General features: G+C 40.7%; 1 protein-coding gene across 1 annotated transcript; it reads left to right on the forward strand.

Annotated features, from left to right (window-relative positions):
- Positions 1-5,753: 5,753 nt before the first annotated feature.
- Positions 5,754-17,426, forward strand: LOC119498587 (discoidin domain-containing receptor 2-like). The gene is made up of 16 exons (XM_037787590.1): positions 5,754-5,853; positions 6,963-7,065; positions 8,333-8,570; positions 9,531-9,678; positions 9,876-9,978; positions 10,117-10,300; positions 10,785-11,025; positions 11,696-11,761; positions 12,293-12,429; positions 13,324-13,534; positions 13,624-13,841; positions 14,143-14,270; positions 14,402-14,620; positions 14,720-14,954; positions 16,418-16,567; positions 16,727-17,426. Exons 1-16 carry the CDS (start codon positions 5,769-5,771, stop codon positions 16,859-16,861), a joined length of 2,601 nt encoding a protein of 866 aa, XP_037643518.1. The 5' UTR covers positions 5,754-5,768; the 3' UTR covers positions 16,862-17,426.
- Positions 17,427-18,178: the final 752 nt, after the last annotated feature.

Raw genomic sequence — 18,178 nt, forward strand, 5'->3', positions numbered from 1 at the left:
ACCAGCTCCTGGTCTGACCTTTTCAAACTGTTTTTCTCATTAGTATTTATAACCGGTTGAGAAAATGAGACGTGGGCACGTGGAAGGTCTTTTGTGAGGATGATGGCTCTCTCTCTCTGTTATTGTTAGAGATACACCAGCTGTGGTGGTGAAACGGGGACATCTCTCATTAGGCTCACTGTGTGCGCAGACAGCAGCGGCGGCTTGATGTAACGCTGCAGATATAAGCTGGAAAATATGAAGAATATCAGCCATTACCCACCCACATCCAGCCACGACACCCTGCAGCTCCACTAGTGCTGCCGCTGCTGCTGACACAGATAGTGGGTGGCCTCCAGGACGTGGCCTGTACTTTCGTTTGCTTGATTAGAATGAAAAATGGTCTGTAGTGTCATTCTACTCGCCCCCTCTTGTATTCTTCAGGTAAAGTGAATTCAAAACACATCGTTTAAGTGTACATGCAGTGTAAGGTTTATCCCTTGGTTGGGTCTTGTTAGCAGACTAGCACCGTGGCTCTAGGGATGGCAATGTCAGTCGATCCAGATTGAAATATCTCAACTACTGTTGGATGGTTTGTCATCCCTTATATTTCCAAAAAGATGTTTATTCAAGTGTGCTAGTAGTATACTTCTTTAAAACTTAAAATAAAAGAGCATACTTTCAGTTTACTTTTTATGTACTTTTCAGAGATATATTTAAAAGTATACACAAGTATACTTGGTTCATACTGACAAGTGTACAGAAAAGTCTAAGTATACTTGGCTTACACTGACAAGTATACAGAAAAGTCTAAGTATACTTGGCTTACACTGACAAGTATACAGAAAAGGCTTAGTATACTTGGCTTACACCGACAAGTATACAGAAAGGTCAAAGTTTACTTGGCTTACACCGACAAGTATACAGTAAAGTCTAAGTATACTCGGTTTATACTGACAAGTATACAGAAAAGTTAAGTATACTTGGCTTATAGGCCTACAGAAAGGTATACTTGGCTTGTAGTTGTGCTTACTTTTTGGTAGAGTAGCCTATTAAAGTGTGTGTGGTCAACATTTTCACTCATATAGTAAAATATACAACATATGAAGAATGAATTGGCACACAGACATTCATGGTTCCCAGATGAAGAATCCTAATGACTTTGGTGATCCCCATTTTTCCCTCTAGCACCAGCATGAGGTGACATTTGTGGTTTTGAGTGAAATTTCTCAGCAACTATTGGGAATTTACTACTGTACTGACAGTCATGTTCCCCTCAGGATGAATTGTAATATCTTTGGTGAGGCTCTGACTTTCCCTGTAGCACCATCATTACTGTAGGTCAAAATGTTCATTTTGTCCAATACTTTGGTTTATGACCAGATACCTGCAACACTAATGACATCCCCATCAGCCTAAACTGAACTTTGTTTAATCCTAATTAGCTAATGATAGCATGCCAACACACAAAACTAAGGCTGTTACCATAGTACAGTATACCTGCTAAACATCAGCATTGTCAATGGGAGCATGTTGACATTTAGCTCAGAGGATCACTGTGCCCAGGCACGGCTTCACTCTTGTCAACAATTAGCTAAATTAATCCAGCTGCTTTCCCAGTGCATCATTATATTAAGTCATTATTCCAATCAAACTCCTACAGATGAGAGTAAATCTGGGAGACCGTTTCTATGTCACATATCCATGAATCTGAGGCAGGCAGCAACATACAGATACGTTATAACTTGTGAATCTTCTCACTCACTTCCTGAAGAATAGTTTAAATAGTCTACTCTGCTAGTCAATCATGGTCAACGTTAATAGCGAGACAGTAATTTGTCATGACATTTGTAGGTGGAGCCAGCAACCAGAGATCAGATGTACTGAACTGTTCAAGCATCATGGTTTCAAGATAAATAAGAGCATGTGTGTTGAAAAAGGAATGTGTTGCTTTGGATATAGTTAGTCTTTTCTTTTCTGTTGCCATTATATTTAGGTCACATTGTTTTGTTTTCACACAACATCCTACTAAAGGATTATTTTCTTTTCTTGTGCTGCTGCACCAGTTTCATGATGATGAGAAAATAAAATATTCAGCATTTAAATCTTTGTTTACTTCATGCCAGTTTTTGGTTAGGCCTACTTAAAGTATTGAGAATGTCACAAGGGCAATGAGGGGAGAATGGGAGGAAAAACAACAAACCACCACCTGGGGAATTGCACCACAGGAAATACCATCTCAAGAACCTTAAATAGTGTTATGAATATTGATAAGGCACACAGACAAAGACGTGTTTTCAGAATGGACCATGTCCTATTGAAATAGTCAAAATATTCAAATAGGCAGGGAGTGGAGCTGCTGGGAGGAAATTATATTAATAGTCAAATGAATAAAGCTTTAACAATTTTTGCTTAAAAAGGCCTCGATACAAAATCTAAACCCATAAGACAACCCTTCATCTAAAACTGACTAAGCAAAACTGAGGAAACTGAGCAGAGGTCATTGGTGGAGAGGCAGACTCAAGGGTGCTACCGCTTACTCACCTCAGGTGCAACACAGCAATCCTCACAGCAAAAATAGTGCAGTCTTCATTCATGTCCCAGTGCTTTTACTTGCATGCATTAAAGTGTAGAGACCTCACCAGCACCTAACAATATGGCTCTGCTTCACTGAAAGAAAGGAAACTAATGCAAAAAGCATAAAACAAACAACCCAGTTAAACAATGAGGAGCAAAACTTAAACTTTATTATCATCATATACATACATGAAATTTGACCTCTGCATTTAATCCATCCTAAGCATTCTAGGAGCAGTGGGCTGCTGTAAAGCGTCCGGGGAGCAAGTTGGGTTTCAGGGTCTTGCTCAAGGTCACTTCGACGTGCGGACAGGTGGAGCCGTGGATCAAACCACCAACCTTAAAGGTCCCATATCCTGCTCATTTTCAGGTTCATACTTGTTTTTTATGTTTCTACTAGAACATGTTTACATGTTTTAATGTTAAAAAAAAACTTTATTTTCCTCATACGGTCTGCCTGAATATACCTGTATTTACCCTCTGTCTAAAATGCTCCATTTTAGTGAATTTCAATGGAATTGTGTTGCTAGGCAACAGCTTGGATTCATGTATACTTTCTGTCAGCTGATGTTATTTACCTGCACTGCAACAGGAAATAAACTGGGACACATTTAAAATGTTTATGTTTAAAACCGTGTAATGGTCTAAATATTGTATATTTGTGACATCACAAATGGACAGAAATCCAAACGGCTTGTTTCAAACACACAATTTCTGAATACGGGCTGTGTGTATTTCTCCGTATATTGAGCGTTTTGATAGTTTAACAGTATTTATGAAGCACTTAAACCTGCTTTATAATATAAAAGACCTGAAAATCTCACTTTTTACAATATGGGACCTTTAAAGGACGACTTGCTCAACCCACGGAGTTACAGCCACCCAGGTGAACCTACAAAGGGAAAACAGGGATTAACAGGGCTCACCATGCTGCATACTAAACTGATAGTGTCTCCTCACCACCTCTGGTTTGGGGCATTAACACATAGGGATCACTCAGAAAGGTAGGCAGGAAAATAATGGGGTTCAACACACAATGTGCTCAGCCAATCAGATCAAAGCTGGAACAAAAGGAGTGAACTAGTAGTGTGAAAAGGCTGATTTGTGCATGCTAAGTGATCACTTTAACTACATACCTGTAACACCAACAACAGAGGACCAAGGCCAAAAGAGTGATCATAGGCCAACAGGCGCTTTATATAATCTGGCCCTGATTAGGGAATTGATTGGGGGAGTAGTCAGGTCTGTGGCTGCGTTCACCAACACTACACATAATACTGTATTTACTTGCACAAAATACATTAACATGACCTCCAAGTGTCTGTAAAACTCTTTGTATTGTGAGTGTTGTATGAGAAAGGAAATGTTAGGAAATATCTACCACACCACACTGAATCACATATTGATTTATGTTAATCAGAACAAGCTTCTGCCTCCTTTCTGCTATTCAGTAGCTGCTGTGTCCATTTTACTTACCATTTCAATCCGTGCTGTGACTCATCTTGTTTGTATGCAGAGTTATTTTTTTTTTTTCTAGAACATTGTGTGTTCTCCTTCACTAATTAGCAGGTTCTCCTCTGCAGGAAAATGAACTCCAGTCTGTTTTTGTCAGTAGCTCTGTGTGGAAGCTGCTCTCAGCTGCCTCTGTGGGCCATAATTGAAACCATTTGTGGATCAGGTGGAATTCTGGGATTTTTGGCTTCACCTCAAAATCCCAAAGCGTGTTATTTTCTCTGTTTCTTTCCTCCAGACAGAGAGACTGTTACATCAGCCTACGTTTCCTCTCTCTCTCTCTCTCCCTCTCTCTCTCTCTCTTTTCCATTCCCAGAAAGTCCTTCCGAGGAAGAAGAGGTCAGCGACTTGCAGTGCTGAACGCATCAAGTCACAGTAGATGTGGAATATTCCAAGACAGATGGTTTCATAATAACAAGAGAAGAACTTGCAAAAGTAAGTCAAATCCATATTTTTCCTCATATGTAGTTATTAACCCCAGCGTCCACGTTGACTTGGGAGGGAAGTCAGTTCAGCTCAGTATAGAGAGTGACCTCACACAGGAAAATACATTATACAGGTTTAAAATAGCCTTAATGACAAGAAAAGGATCTAGCTGCAAACAATAAAGTGAAGAAAGGCACAATATTTGTGCTTTATTTGTATTATTTTACCTCAAAAATATACAGGAAAAAGTTTATTCCACTAGAAAGTGAGTCAGCGATCCTCATGTCAGCACTCCAGAAATGGAAACTCTTCTGAATAATACATTACAAACATGGGTTTTCACTTATAAAGCACCATACTACAGTAAAACTACACTCTATACACATCACACTGACACAGGACGACATTGTGCTTCCAGATCTTTGGTGAACCCACCACGTGAACGTGACTGTATAAGTGCAGTTTGTGGGCTAAGTTATACAGCAGTGTGTTAGAGGCATAAGTCACTGAGACCTTTTTACAAGGTAAATAAAATGCAGGTAGTGTGTTGGGAGAGAGAGCAAGCCTCAGGGATACAAGGAGGACTGTGTGTGCATTTAACACTGTGGCTTTTAGCGCCGTTCAACTCTACAGTAACATCCTACTATCCTGAAATGTAACTGTTATAGCCTATTACATATATTTTCAATGTTTTATCTTTATCCCATTTTTACTTTATTAATCGAATTCTTATTATTTACTGCATATAGTCTTTTAGCACTGATTTAAGAGCGTGCCACCCTGCATTTCAGTGTTTGTGTATGTGGCAACTCCACCTGTATATGCCATTTATTATTTACAATACAATTTTTTTATACAATATCTCATCAGTAAGCAACTTATAGTTAAGCTCTTATTCATCAGAATATAACACGTCAATCCCTTGCACTTTAACTACAACCTGTATACAGGATATGCCTATGTACATACACCACATATATCCTCATTTGTATTATTGTCTTAATCAGCACTTTACTAGCTTGCACTCTGGTTAGATGCAAAACTGCATTTCGTTGTACTTGTACATTAAAGTTTAATCTAATCTATTCTAATCTAATCTAATAAAACCTTCAAGTCATCCAAAATATAATATAAAGCGTAGGATTTGCTGTGACATGATGCATGAAAACCTAAATAATATCTTACATTGGATTAGCCTGATGTTCTTAAATTGTGCTTCTATCCTCTCATCCACTGATCTACAGCCTTGTAGGCGTGCAGCTTCTTGAGAAGAGATGAAGGTCATGAAGGTTCAACAGATCTCACACCATGTCTTCTTTATCCTGCTGGCTGCCGCTGTACAATCTCAAGTCAACCCAGGTATATAGTAGATATTCGTATTTCTCCTCCAAGTCGTTCTTTCTCAGAGCAGGTAGGGGGTTAGATATCTTGATGAAGGACACTTTGGTGCAGGGATCACACCTCAATGTTTAAATGCATGACCCAGTCAGACAATCAACGATATAATGATAATAATTATTTTGATTAATTAATTTATTTAAATGAATTTTTCTTGGGTTTAGTTTTTACTGTGTAATTGAAGCATGAGCCAGTCAATGTGGATAATGTCACATATAAGCTCAAAATAACCTCCTCATATTCCTGAGGGAGACGCATGTTGACAAGATGGAGAAGGGAAGCAATTTTCGGTGGGTGGGCTTAGAACGCAAGAATGTGTGTGTGTGTGTGTGTGTGTGTGTGTGTGGTTTACCTAATGGTCAGACAGCAAATATCCTCAGAACAGGCAGACCTTTCACAAGCAGGGGGCATTCGTGGAAAAAAAAAAGTTTGAAAATTTGTAGGTAACACACATACGTACACACACACTCTCACACATGCACTCATTTGAGAATATATTCACAGTAAAAGGCTTATTTGTTCTGCTGCTCTCCCACATGTCAGGCGTTGGGTGCAGTGGGAAGGTGAATAAAACACAGACGCCCCCTTAATTACCAGGTAGAGATGGTGAGAATAAACAGGGACACTCTGGTAGATGCAGCGAGCAGATGTAGCATACAGTACGGTCACTGAATCATATTAACACGACAATGTAGCATCTGTTGCTGCCAAACTTATTTTTATTACATAAGGGTTGACGCCAGATGTCAGGGGCTTTTAAAAAGTCAAAAATGTCTCTCACGTGGCTCTGGTGTAGATTATGAAAAAAGGATGAAAAATGAAGAGCAGGCGGCTCAGAGGCCACTCCCGACTCATTTTGCTTAGACTGGCACCTACACAGTGATGCCTCTGTGTGGCTTTAGAGGCCTTGCAGGGCTGCAGGAAGGGGACTTGGGAGGGAGGAAGGGACAAACCTGATTGCTTTACACTCAACAACCTGTAAAAATACACAAAAAGGATAAAAACTGTATGTGAAAGAATATTCATATTGTGAGCAGCATGTGTATCAGTGATGCTTCATGTGTTTGTAGAGATGTGTCGGTATCCTCTCGGTATGACCGGCGGACAAATACAGGACGAGGACATCTCTGCCTCCAGCAAGTGGTCCGAGTCGACGGCTGCAAGATTCGGAAGGCACGTTTGATGATACATTTCTTTTCCTATATCTTAATTTCATTTGCTTTGGGCTACATATTTAAAATGTGTTATAAGTAAGTTAGACAGCATGCAGGTTGTTAAAGGGAGAGTTTGGGTGTTTTGAAGTGAGGTTGTATGAGGTCCATAGTAGATGTATAACTTACAGTAGATGACGGTCGGCCATGCCCACAGCAACGAGAAACAGACAAGAGCACTGGCACCAGAGCAAAGCAGTACAGTGCTGTGGACAGCAGAAAAACATATTTTAGCCACTTAAAAGAAAGGCTCAACTAAAAAAATCAATATCTGTTTAAGTGTACGCCATATTTAGAATGTTTCCCAACGGTGAACTGCACTGAAAGTGAAACGTATCTATACTGTTTTTGTCATCTGAGCCTGCTGGCTTTGGAGAGAGCATAGATATGTTTCACTGTCAGTTCAGTTCCCCGTCAGAAAGGAGAAGGAAAGGACTGTCTGATGGCAAGATAAAGCGGTGAAATATAGCGTACACTTAAACTGATATTGATTTTTTTAGGTGAGCCTTTCTTTTAGGTGGCTAAAATACGTTTTTCTGCCGTCCCCGTCCATAGCAGTACATTGCTTTGCTCCGGTGCCTCTGTTTCTCCAAGCTGGGAGCACGTCATCTACTATAAGTAAAACACCTACTATGGATTAGTACCTCATACAACTCCACTTCAAAACACCCAAACTATCCCTTTAACTCAACTTTAGTTCCAATATTATTATTATTTCAAACTGCCTTGGACTTGATGTTGCAAACAGCATGTGTGAAAATTGACAAAAAAACAATTTTATCTCAAGGACCATGTAGTAGTTGTTCTGAAGCTTTTCATCAAATCACGTGATCTTCATCAGCAGATGGATTTTTTTTCAGAAACAGCCACTAAAGTGACCTTGAGGTGAGATTGTTTGCTGTCTCCAAGGTCAAGACTGTAGTTTCTAGCTCAGCATATGTGAAAGTTTCATGAAGTGGCTCCATGTTGAATAATTATCTTGCTGATTTACCAGCTGTTGTCCAGCCGCAATATAGTGCAGTCAAAGATGTTCTCATGCAAATATGAATTATGCATAGTAGATAACTCACTCTCAATTTTCTTCTTCTTCCTTTATGCATGTCATGAAACATTTCTCTCCCCTTTTTATCTCTTCCTCTTCATTGTCATGCTCATCTCGTCTCCACCTGAACTCTTCTTCGCCCCCCTTTCCTTCACTGTCTCCTCTTTTATTTCTTCCTCCTCTTCAGACTTGACTTGGACAACGGAGACGGTGACGGGGCCTGGTGTCCTGACATCATGTCAGAGCCGGACGGCCTCAAAGAGTACCTCCAGGTGGACCTGCGTTCGCTGCACTTCATCACACTGGTGGGCACCCAAGGTCGCCACGCCGATGGCATGGGTAATGAGTTCGCCCAGAGATACAGGATCAAGTACAGCCGCGACGGCAGCAACTGGGTGGGATGGCACGATAGGAAGGGAAGGCAGGTGAGCGTGTCTCTAGATATGACTGTGTGTCAGCGCTTCTCATTCCATGTATAATTCAATTTAGGCATGCACATTATCAGGACATCTTAATTGCAGCAGGTGCAGGCGCCATGACAGGAAGGCCTTAGAGACTGGTTGACTTTGTACGTCACAGTATTGTTTATGACAGGAAACAGGAAGTTACTTTGGATCTGTGAATTTAAATTAGACAAAACTATGAGCATAATTCATTCATAATACTTTACAGATTGTGTCACAGCAATTACAACAAAGTGAAAGGTAGTGGTGGAATGTAACTAAGTACATTTACTCAAATACTGTACTTTAATTGAGTATATCATTTTCTGTGACTTACTACTACATTTCAGAGGGAAATATTGTTTACTATTTACTATTAATTACTATTATTATATTACTATACTATTGTTTATTGTTTACTCCACTATATTTATTTAACAACTTTACAGCAAAATTATAGATTAAACCCAATAATATATGAAATATTTCAAATTAGCCCCAGCTCGACCAGCTACAGCAGTAAAATACTACTTACAATACAAAAACAAGACAAACTAAACAAATCAATAGTATAACACTCACAGGGATCTGAAATATGACAGAATTACACTTTAAGTATATTTTGCTATTAATCCTTACATTATTTTACTCAAACACCATTTTCCATTTTCAGAGTATTTTTATATCAAAAGTACTGCTACTTTTACTGAAATAAAGGATCTGATTTGAATACTTCCTCCGCCACTAGCAAGAGATGTCAAGAAGAGAACATCTTCAGCAGCAGAGTTCATGGGAAACTAAGAAACAGCAGAACTAGCAGCAGCGTTGGCATGAGATGAAAGGGAACCAATTCTTTTACAGATTTGTCAAGATTTCGCGAATGATTTGACAATCGCATACAGTATTATGCTGCTGACACGTCTTATTCCTCTCCTCTGCCAGGTCATTGAGGGGAACAGGAATGCGTACGATGTGGTGCTGAAGGATCTGGAGCCTCCCATCATAGCTCGTTTTGTCCGCTTCATGCCCGTGACGGACCACTCCATGATCGTGTGCATGAGAGTGGAGCTCTACGGCTGCGAATGGCTGGGTCGGTCATTGCTTTCCATTATACAGAGTGCAACGTCTTCACCTCGTCGCACTAGCCTAACCTTTTCTTAAATAATTACCAAAGCCTGTATTCATTTTTACCAGTTCCATTATGACTTTATTATCATAATATCCTATAAGCATGTACAGTGAGTAAATCAATCATGATCTGTGACCTTTGACCTGCCCCTCCTGTAGATGGCCTGATGTCTTATAGCATTCCAGATGGGCACCAAATGATCTACAGAGGCCTGGATGTCTACTTTAATGACTCTGTGTATGATGGAGCATCAGCTGAAAGGTCTGGATTTTATTTCCATTGTTATCATCATTTTGCTTACCCTGTGTGTTTTTTCCAAAACAGATTTAAGATGTGTGTTTTTATAGCTGAAATAGCAGTTAAAAAAAACTCTTCTTCTTCCATCCATCCCTCCACCAGACTGACGAAGGGCCTCGGCCAGCTGACAGATGGCACCTGGGGTCTGGACGATTTCCTCCACAGCCACATATACGGCATGTGGCCCGGGTACGACTACGTGGGCTGGAACAACAAGACCCTCCCTAAAGGTTACGTGGAGATGATCTTTGAGTTCGACCACGTCCGAAACTTCACTTCCATGAAGGTGAGGAGTCGTTGCAGTACGGGTGGGGGGGGGAGAACTTCCCTGAACAGCTTAATAGTGGAAAAGTGGAATATATTTAAAATTGCTGAGCCAACACTACGCTGAACTACACCGTGCCAGTTCCCATCTTCTATCGCCTTTATTAAGAGGTAAAATGCATAGAATGATGCAAAATAGCCTCTCAGTGTGAAAATCAGTTTCTCTGTATAATTAGCATATTTGTCACGGGTACGTGCTGCGGCCGGAGATCAGCGATGATGTTTTTTTCAGCTACAGCACAGCAAGACAGATTAGTCATCGCTGCACCTGCTCCTCTGTCATTTTTCCCTTCGATTCTGACTGTTTGGAGCAGTTCTGCACCCGTTTAGTCATCATGGTCATAGGTAGAGGAAGAAATGCATATTTCCTTGTAGATATTATCAGGATAACTATTTGCGAGATGCAGTTTTTAGTTACATATATCCCATCTCCTCCTCCTCCACAGGTTCACTGTAACAACATGTTTAACCGAGGGGTGAGGATGTTCAGACAGGCCACCTGTTACTTCCGGTCGGGATCAGACTGGGAGGCCGACCCGGTGACTTTCAGGCCCACCGTCGACCGCGTGAGCCAAAGCGCCCGTTTCGTCACCGTGTCCCTCGGCGACCGCACAGCCAGCGCCATCAAATGCCGCTTCCACTTCAGTGACACCTGGATGCTGTTCAGCGAGGTGGCCTTCCAGTCAGGTAAGATGGTTCCAGTCAGTGCCTTGATAGAGACATCAGTTTGAATATTTATCCCATTTGATTTGTCCACCATACAATGTAAATATTGACTCTTTAAAGAGGACCTATTATGATTTTGTGCTTTTTCTCTTTCCTTTAGTGTGTTATATAGTTTTTTGTGCACGTAAAAGGTCTGCAAAGTTACAAAACCCAAAGTCCACGCCAAAGGGAGTTACTCTACCCCCACAGAAACACTGCTTCTGAACTGCCTGAAACGCCTCGCTTGAAGTCCCGCCTTTTCTTCTGTAACGTAGTGATGTCACCAAGTAATACATTTGCATAATACCTGCTTAGCGGCTAGTTTGGCACAAAAGTTTGGTTCGGTTGACCAATCACAACAGAGTGGATCAGGTGACCAATGAGAGCAGACTGGGCTTTTCAGGAGGGCGGGCCAGGAGCTCAAACGGAGCGTTTCAGACAGAGGGTGAAAAGAGGTGCTGCAGCACAGCCGGTATGAGAAAAGTAAAGCATTTTTTGAACATGAAAGCATGTAATCATGTTCTCGTAGAAACCCAAAATACAAGTATGCACCTAAAAATGAGCATAATAGGTCCTCTTTAACTGCCGGCATCAAAGCTTCCTCCTGTCTGGCCTTATATCCTTCAGCTTTGTCTTTTTCTTTCTCTCACAGGCTCAGCAGTGTACAACACATCTCTGACTCCTCGCAAACACGGACACCCTACAAACACGCTGCCAGGTCAGTAGCTAAACCCTTTATGAGTTTAAGTATTGGTTGTAATTTTAGTGAAGTGACCGTCGGGCAGTGGAGAAAAATGCTGGCAAGAGGGAGAGCAGGCTGGTTTGATATACGGCTGCTGGGAAGCGATGTGGTGGTAAACAAAACACAGGCCAAGTATAATATTCAGTCAACCGCAAATAAAAAACTATTTATATTTAGAGGATCAGTCATTTATGATTTTTTTTAATCAAGCTTGGATTGGTGTCATACATCTTACTATGAGGTATAGTGATTCATTTCAGTCTAAAAGGTAAGTAGGTAATTGCTCAGCTTCAAAGGTAAATGTTTTGTGGTTACACAGTGCCCCCTGCTGTCAGCACCAGAAATGACCGATCATTGAAATAAATGTCACTGTAGTTGTAAGGAGACATGAGGGGGATTATGCAATGAGACTATAATTATTATGGGATATACTGTAATAGCAGCTTGAGCTGTGATGGATTAAGTCAAATCCGCCTCAACTCACAACTCTCATCTGGTTCCTTATAGGAGAGGATCCCACTCACAAAGTGGACGACAGCAACACCAGGATCCTGATTGGCTGCTTGGTGGCTATCATCGCCATCCTATTGGCCATCATTGTCATCATCCTGTGGAGGCAGGTGTGGCAAAAGATGCTGGAGAAGGTGAGAAGAGAATATTTTATTCACTCGGTTTGAATGAGACAAAACAAATCAGTAAGTGGGTCTAGGTTTTGTTTCTTATTGTGTTTATTAGACAGCTTTATGAGCTGAGATGGACTGCAGTCCCATGGCAGTCCATTGCCAATGCAATCAGCACCCTATTGGAATTAAAAAACAACAACAATAAAAGTCTCAGGTGGTGATCTGGAGAAAAAAAACATGACACATTTTGGGTTTATGCATTAATCAACCCATGGTTTAAACGAGGGATTCGTCATAAAACCCTGTACGACATTGTTTTTTTATGTGCACATCATGTGATCTCCTAATCGTAGGTGCAGCTGTTATGTTTTTGTCTGTGTATACAGCCTGCTTTATGTTCACCTGGGAGTTGCACATTTCCTTTTCCTCAGTCATAAATTATTAGGGCTGCAAAAAACAATTATTTCCATTGTTGAATAATCCTATAAAATGTAAAAAAAAAATGGTGAAAAATGTCAATCAGTGTTTCCCAAAGCCCAAGATGACGTCCTCAAATGTCTTGTTTTGTCCACAACTCAAAGATATTCAGTTTACTGTCATAGAGGAGTAAAGAAACCAGAAAATATTCACATTTAAGAAGCTGGAATCAGAGAATTTAGACTTTTATTCTTTAAAAATGACTCAAACCAATAAATCGATTATCAAAATAGTTGGCGATTAATTTATTAGTTGAGAACTAATTGATTAATCGTTGCAGCTCTACAAATTATCACTGCTTGTATCCAAGTGTGTCTTCTTTCTATTTGACAAATCTGACATCCATCTCCTATAACAACCATGCAAGAGGAAAATTCACACAGATCATTTGATGTAAACAACAAACAGATCTCAACTCTCACACATTTACCTCCGTAGGCATCCCGTCGCCTGCTGGATGATGAACTCACAGCCCGTCTGGCGGTCCAGACCCAGGCCTTCTCCTCCCACCACTCCTCTCTGTCCAGCGAGAGCGGCTCAACCTCCAACTCCACCTACGAGAGAATCTTCCCCCTCTGTGCCGACTACCAGGAGCCTTCCCGCCTCATCCGGAAACTACCCGAGTTCGCTCAGTCCACCGAACACCTCGGTAAGATGCAATGAACGCAATAAACACTGCAGATAAAGCTCCATAGCTGCTGTAGTGTGTGTGTATTTGTGTGTGTGCACCACCATCAGGACCGAGCACCTCCTCTAGAGCCCTGGCAACCAGCGGTTTAGACGGGGCCCCCCACTACGCGGAGGCAGACATCATCAGCCTCCAGGAGTCTTCAGACAGCTACTCCATCACTGCTGTCAACATGAATCTGTTCGCTGGCACCGACTCATCCATGAGAGAGTTCCCCAGACACAAGCTCACCTTCAAGGAGAAGCTGGGAGAGGGCCAGTTTGGAGAAGTATAGTATATACGTATAGCTCTAATGTTTGTTGGCATTGATTTGGTATTTTAAATCTATTAGAGTCATCAGGCTGCTCTCTGCCTCTTTACCAAAATGATGCTGCTGTATCTTTATAGCTCTCATTTTAACACTGAGTGATAGTTATTGCTGTGGGGTAAAAGCACGAGTGTGAAATGCAATGGCCATACAGTACATGCTGACAAGTAGGCAACACTTAGTGGTATTAAACAGAGTTAAACGGATGGTTTCAAGTGGTGCCAAGTGGATGATGGAGTAACAAAGTGCTCTTTTAAAACAGGTGCACTTGTGCGAGGCAGAGGGCATGCAGGACTTTTTGGATGAGGACTTGTCTATAGAGGGGAACAATGAGTCACCTCTGCTGGTTGCTGTGAAAACACTGCGGGAAGACGCCAACAAGAATGCAAGGTAAAACAATTTTTTTTCAGGTGGTTACTTTTTTTTGGTGCATCGTCCTCCAGCTGGTTGTTATTATTCAGCCGGGCGTCAATCAAGCGGTAAATTACAAATTCTTTGTTCCTGCTGTGGGTGTGCTGCAGAAACGACTTCCTGAAGGAGATCCGGATCATGTCTCGCCTGAGGGACCCCAACATCGTCCGTCTGCTGGCGGTGTGTGTGGACACGGACCCGCTGTGCATGATCACGGAGTACATGGAGAATGGAGACCTGAACCAGTTCCTCTGTGATCTCAGACTGAAAGAGGCCGCTGATGAGGACAAGACAGAGCAGGAGGGAAAAGAGGGGGAGAGTATGGTCAGGTAGGCTCATATGTTGACATTACATTGGAATGATTATCTTGGATCATTATATATAGCCAATTTATGACTTGTATTCTCTTTACTTTATGGTCTCTTCAGCTACAGTAAACTCATTGGCATGGCTGTGCAGATTGCATCTGGTATGAAGTACTTGTCCTCTCTCAACTTTGTCCACCGGGATCTGGCCACCCGCAACTGCCTGGTGGGTAAGAACTACACCATAAAGATCGCTGATTTCGGCATGAGTCGGAACCTGTACAGAGGGGACTACTACAGGATCCAGGGCCGGGCCGTGCTGCCCATTCGCTGGATGTCCTGGGAGAGCATCCTGCTGGTGAGTGCTGGAAGACAACACAAGTAGCCCGTTAGTCCAGCTGTGATTTTAAGTCTTATTGTTTTCATTTTAAAAAGGAACAGTGTGTTACATTTCAGAGGATCTATTAGCAAAAAATGGAATATAATATTCATAACTGTGTTTTCATTAGTGTTTCTTATCACCTGAAACTAAGAATCATTTTGTTTTTGTTAGCTTAGAATGAGGCCTTCATATATAGGGAATGGGTCTTCTTCACAGTCTACCATGTTTCTACAGTAGACCAGAACGGACAAACCAAACACCGACTCTAGAGAGAGACTTTCACGTTTTTACGTTTCCTGAAGGCCACCATAGTTCTCTGACACGCTTGTGAAACTGCGGTAACGTGAGCTGCAGAGTGCAAAACCGTGGTCCCGCCAGCCGCTGTCTGACTTCCGTTGCTCCTAACAGCGTTACGACAGTTTTGCACTAAGCGGCTCACATTACCGCAGTCTTGTAAAGGGAGGAGTGAGCGGACGGGTACTCAGTTGGTTGCAATCTGCAACCACGCGACTAGATGTTACCAAATCCTACACACCGTACCTTTAAGGAACTGGCTGTGTACTATATAAATCTTATACTGGACTGCATTCAATTAATTATAGGTTATTTTGCCTGATTTGTATTCATAATCCAGACGCCATATAAAATAAAAGAGTTCAATAAAAGTTTTGTAGGGAAATGAAAGTAGATCTTAACTGTAATATTGGGACTTTTTACTCAAAGGATTCAGAAATATAAAGACAACAAAAGGTCAGTAATGCTTCCCTGAGGAATAGTGTGTACAAGTCCACATGATTTGACAGCTAATAATATTACAGCTGTGATAATTATTCCGTGTGTGCAAACCATCATCCACTTAAAGGTAGAGTGTGTATGATTTGGCAACATCTAGTGGTGTGGTTGCAGATTACAACCAACTGAGTACCCGTCCACTCACTCCTCCCTTTCCAAAACTGTGAAAACGTTAGCCGCTGAGTGCAAAACCGTGGTAACACCATTCGTCTCGCTCAGAGGCCGTCCTTACCATAATAACACTACTTTAGGAGGAACAGATGTTAGACGGCGGCAGGCGGTACCACTGTTTTACACTCTGTGGCTCACGTTACCACAGTTTCACAAGCTCTGAAAGGTTCTCTCTAGAGACAGTATTTGGTTTGTCCGTTCTGGGCTACTGTAGAAACATGGCGGAGCAACATGGTGGACTCCGTGAAGAGGACCCGCTCCCTATGTAGATATGAAGAACTCATTCTAAGCTAACGAAAACAACAATTTTAAACAGTTTCAGGTGATAATACACTAATGAAAACATAGTTATGAATATTATATTCCTTTTCTGATAATAGATCCCCCGAAATGTTACACACTGTTCCTTTTAAGTCCATCCACATGAAGTCTATGCTATGATTGTGTATTTGGATTGAAGTTGTTTGTTCTCTCAGGGTAAATTCACCATGGCCAGTGACGTGTGGGCCTTCGGTGTGACTCTGTGGGAGATTCTGACTCTGTGTAAGAAGCAGCCGTACTCGCTGCTCTCCGACGAGCAGGTCATTGAAAACACAGGCGAGTTCTTCAGGGACCAGGGCAAGCAGGTGAGCTTCACACAGGTTTTGCTTGTGGCAATCATACAAAGTATCCCATATTTTTACTGCATCTGTTTCTCACAGTGCTCTGTTTTCAAATAACAAAAATGCTACTCATGACCCTTTTTAACTTTAATCCTACATTAATATATTGTCTGGTGCTCACAGGTGTACCTGCCAAAGCCTCTGTGTTGCCCTGACGGCGTCTACAATGACCTCATGCTGAGCTGCTGGAGGAGGAACGCCAAGCAGAGGCCAAGCTTTCAGGAGATACACACTCAGCTGATGGAGAGCCTGGCGTAGCAGATGGAACGGATCGTTTCTCTCCACCATGCACTTCGCTTCCTTCAGCCTGGATTTATTTGGAATTAACACATCAAATGTTTTCCATTTGTTTTTAGCTGTCTTTCCACAACGGTGCTGTAAATAACAGGATATAAGAGAAGAAGGTATACACTTGAACAGAGCCTTATATTGTAGATATCATACAGAATTAGCACTATTCACACTCCTCTGTGTATTTATTAATTTTCTTTTTATTTCCTATGCTATGTCTATTTATAGAGTACTTTATAGTAATCTTAGGTTTGGAAACACAATTGTGAATATTTTTTTTAATTCTTTTCCATACATGCATCTAATTCTATTGCACATTTATTAGAGGATGTCAATACAGTTGTGTGACCTTTTTTTATGAATGTTTTATATTTTTGCTTTTTAATTTTATTTTAAGCTCGTCTAGATGAGACAGATGTTTTTACTCCGTTTTATAAAACATGCTCATGATCTTTTGAAGAAATGAATTAACTGTATATTGTTTAATAGAACAAACCAAAGATTCCTGTAAATAAAGAAAAATAAATATTCACTACTGTTTGTCACACTTTCCTTGTTGTTTTCCTCATGGACTGGAGTTATTAGCAGTGGTGGAAATTACAAGTTACTACTTGATTACTATTGTACTTAAGTACAATTTTGAGGTACTTTACTTGAGTATTTCCACTTTATTTTTAGACTACATCTACTACGCTACATTTATTTGATAGCTTAAGTTACTGTTTACCATGCAGCTTTAGATTATTAAGAAAAATATATTATATATATATAAAAAAGTTTTACTTCCTATCTCAGTATTTTGACTTACTTTCTAAGTATTTTGACTTACTATCAGTATTTTGACTTACCTTCTCAATATTTTTGACTTACTATCTCAGTATTATGACTTATTATCAGTATTTTGACTTACTTTCTTAGTATTTTGACCTGCTATCTCAATATTTTGATATAGTATCTCATTATAATGACTTACAGGATCTGTTTTTTTTTTTTACCATAGTGGCGGAAATGGGCTTCCATAGATTTCCTAGACTTAAGGTATTGTCAAGAAAAACAAAAGACAGACTAAAATAAACATTAGAGAGAGAAAAATAAACAGCATTTTAAAATGATATACTACACAAATCCCCAAATAATTGGTTCTAATGATGTATAGTACACAAACTTTTCTTATTATTTACATGTTTCAGAGACTGCATTCAAATGTTTTTTTTTTTTTTTAAATATTTGTATCTTTTATTAAACGGGGGAATGACTTAGCAAATTCAGATCTGTGTTGGCTTA

This window comes from Sebastes umbrosus, chromosome 12 (genome assembly GCF_015220745.1).
Source record: "Sebastes umbrosus isolate fSebUmb1 chromosome 12, fSebUmb1.pri, whole genome shotgun sequence".
NCBI lineage: Eukaryota > Metazoa > Chordata > Actinopteri > Perciformes > Sebastidae > Sebastes > Sebastes umbrosus.

Coding starts and splice junctions, on each gene's coding strand:
- LOC119498587 (XM_037787590.1), top strand. CDS start 5,769: ATGAAGGTCATGAAGGTTCAACAGATCTCACACCATGTCTTCTTTATC. Junction 13,535..13,623: donor TCAGTCCACCGAACACCTCG/GTAAGATGCAAT, acceptor CACCACCATCAG/GACCGAGCACCTCCTCTAGA. Junction 13,842..14,142: donor GAGAGGGCCAGTTTGGAGAA/GTATAGTATATA, acceptor CTTTTAAAACAG/GTGCACTTGTGCGAGGCAGA.